The sequence below is a fragment of the Salvelinus sp. IW2-2015 genome, unplaced genomic scaffold (assembly GCF_002910315.2).
Source record: "Salvelinus sp. IW2-2015 unplaced genomic scaffold, ASM291031v2 Un_scaffold6680, whole genome shotgun sequence".
Classification (NCBI taxonomy): domain Eukaryota; kingdom Metazoa; phylum Chordata; class Actinopteri; order Salmoniformes; family Salmonidae; genus Salvelinus; species Salvelinus sp. IW2-2015.
Window position 1 is genome coordinate 19,497 of NW_019947942.1, and position 1,914 is coordinate 21,410.

A 1,914-nucleotide genomic window follows, 5' to 3' on the forward strand; every position below is an offset into this window, starting at 1 on the left:
CACACCCCTTCTGATCCAGCACACCTCCATCATTAACCGTAAGGAGTTCTACTAGCCAATCCGAAGTGGCTCTTCAGTGCCATGGTCATGATTGCTWATGACCCTGTTGTCCTTCCCCACCACAGAAACAGTCCTTGAGGATCGTGTGTTTACTGTTTACCTGGGGAACCTCTCCTACGATGTTGACCTGGTGGCTGTGAAGCTCAATGGTCACAACTTCACCATACTAGAGGCGAATAAAAGTGGCCTCGTCATAACCATGGTCCCCCAGCCCAATAGTAACCTACATGCCTACATTCTCAGGGTGCCATTTGATGATGCCGTTGTTCACAAGCTGGTAAAGAGAAATATTTATGTTTACTATTTAATGAACTACTGTGGGTTTTCAGCTTTTCCTCATGACTTCTTGATAAGGGAATTTATGTTTAAAGTAATGATAAGAGAATCTGAATGACATTAAGAGTAATGACTTAAGTATTTCACCCTAATAGTTACAGAAGTTTAGACATAATACTAGAAGATTGTTTGTGTGTGATAAAGAGGAACTGACAAAAGACATGTTTTGGTACTGTGACGAAGGCCAGGAGAAAGTTCCCTCACCCAGGGAGGAACAGATTCATTTGTAGGAGTTATATAAAAGGCTGTGCGCATTATATGGTTTTCAGCACTTTCTCGTGGATAAAGGACCATACCTTTTGCATAAGCTGTGTCTTTGCCTAATTATTAATATTAAACTCRGGGTCTTACAAACCTCGTGAATTGGTCAAAGCTTAATTGATTGTTATTATCATTGGGATTGAAGATTCTCATGACACTTCTCATTGGAGGAGATCCAAGGTTCCTCCCCTCAAACATTCTCCAATGGGTTTTGGGGACCTGAGATTCTCCCCTAGTATGTGGATGTAAGATTTTGTTTCTAAATGAGTGTTCATATCCATAGTACTCTACAGAGGGTCGTCTTCAGTTCTCATTGGACATCAACTACACTTTGGTCATCCTGCCTCAAGAGGAGCCCTACTACTACCTGGCTTCAGTCGTGGCTCAGTTCAATGATGTCTGTAAGTTGACTTGAACTTTATTAAGAGACCTGGGCTGGAAGTGATATTTCTCACGATGGTCTTCCTAGCCTTCTGGTTCTGCCAAACGTGGCCGCAGCCCAGCTATACCACTGTTTACCCCTGATGTCATCTTGGCACTTGACTAAACTATTGGGCCGGTCTTTTCTTCGTCAGTTCCTCCGGTCTTCAAAGGCGTCTGCAATGAGAAAAGCATTAGTTTCCAGATGGTCCATAAGCCATTTGACTACCTGTGGGAGGTGGGTGTTGGCCCATACCTTCTGACCACAAATCTGGCAGCCAAGCGGGGCTACATCATGCAGAATGACAGCAAGAGTCTKACCCTGGAAGTGCCCCTCTTCACTGTTGGCTACACTTATAAGGTGAGATGCTCATTGGTCAAGCGCTTAAACTGACTTGTCGTTGGGTAAAGTAGGAGTTATAATTATTTAAAATGTACCGGCTCTTTTTATTCCAGGACATCAATTTGAAGCAGTTCTACGGCTCATTTGAAATTCACTCGCGACGTCCCAAGACCTTGGATGTCAAGAGTTCCTTGGCCAAAGATTGTCTCTTTCAGACTACTGAGGTCATAGGTAACTACTAGTGCCTCATCTTTGCCTGCAGCTTAATGTATTGCCTGACTGTTTATAGTGTCGATCATTCACTYAGTTCTAGCCCAGCTCTAACACAACTTTCTCTAGTGTGTTCCACTAAAGGGGTGGTGACAGTGGTTACTGATGTGACTCTGGCTATTCCTGGAGCTGAACCCAACAGAACCTTTCTCCTGGACTCCACCTGCAGGCCTCAAGAGACAGATGACACCAGGGCTCTCTTTAGCTTTGGACTCCACACCTGT

The 1,914-nt window shown here is 44.1% G+C and overlaps 1 protein-coding gene across 1 annotated transcript; it reads left to right on the forward strand.

Moving 5' to 3' along the window:
- Window position 1: 1 nt before the first annotated feature.
- Window positions 2-1,908, forward strand: LOC112079006 (uncharacterized; the record flags this gene model as incomplete). Its single annotated transcript, XM_024145085.2, has 6 exons — window positions 2-38; window positions 126-337; window positions 941-1,058; window positions 1,233-1,438; window positions 1,534-1,651; window positions 1,760-1,908. Coding segments are annotated over 6 exons (840 nt in total), but the record flags the coding sequence as incomplete, so codon positions are not given.
- Between the last annotated feature and the right edge of the window lie 6 nt (window positions 1,909-1,914).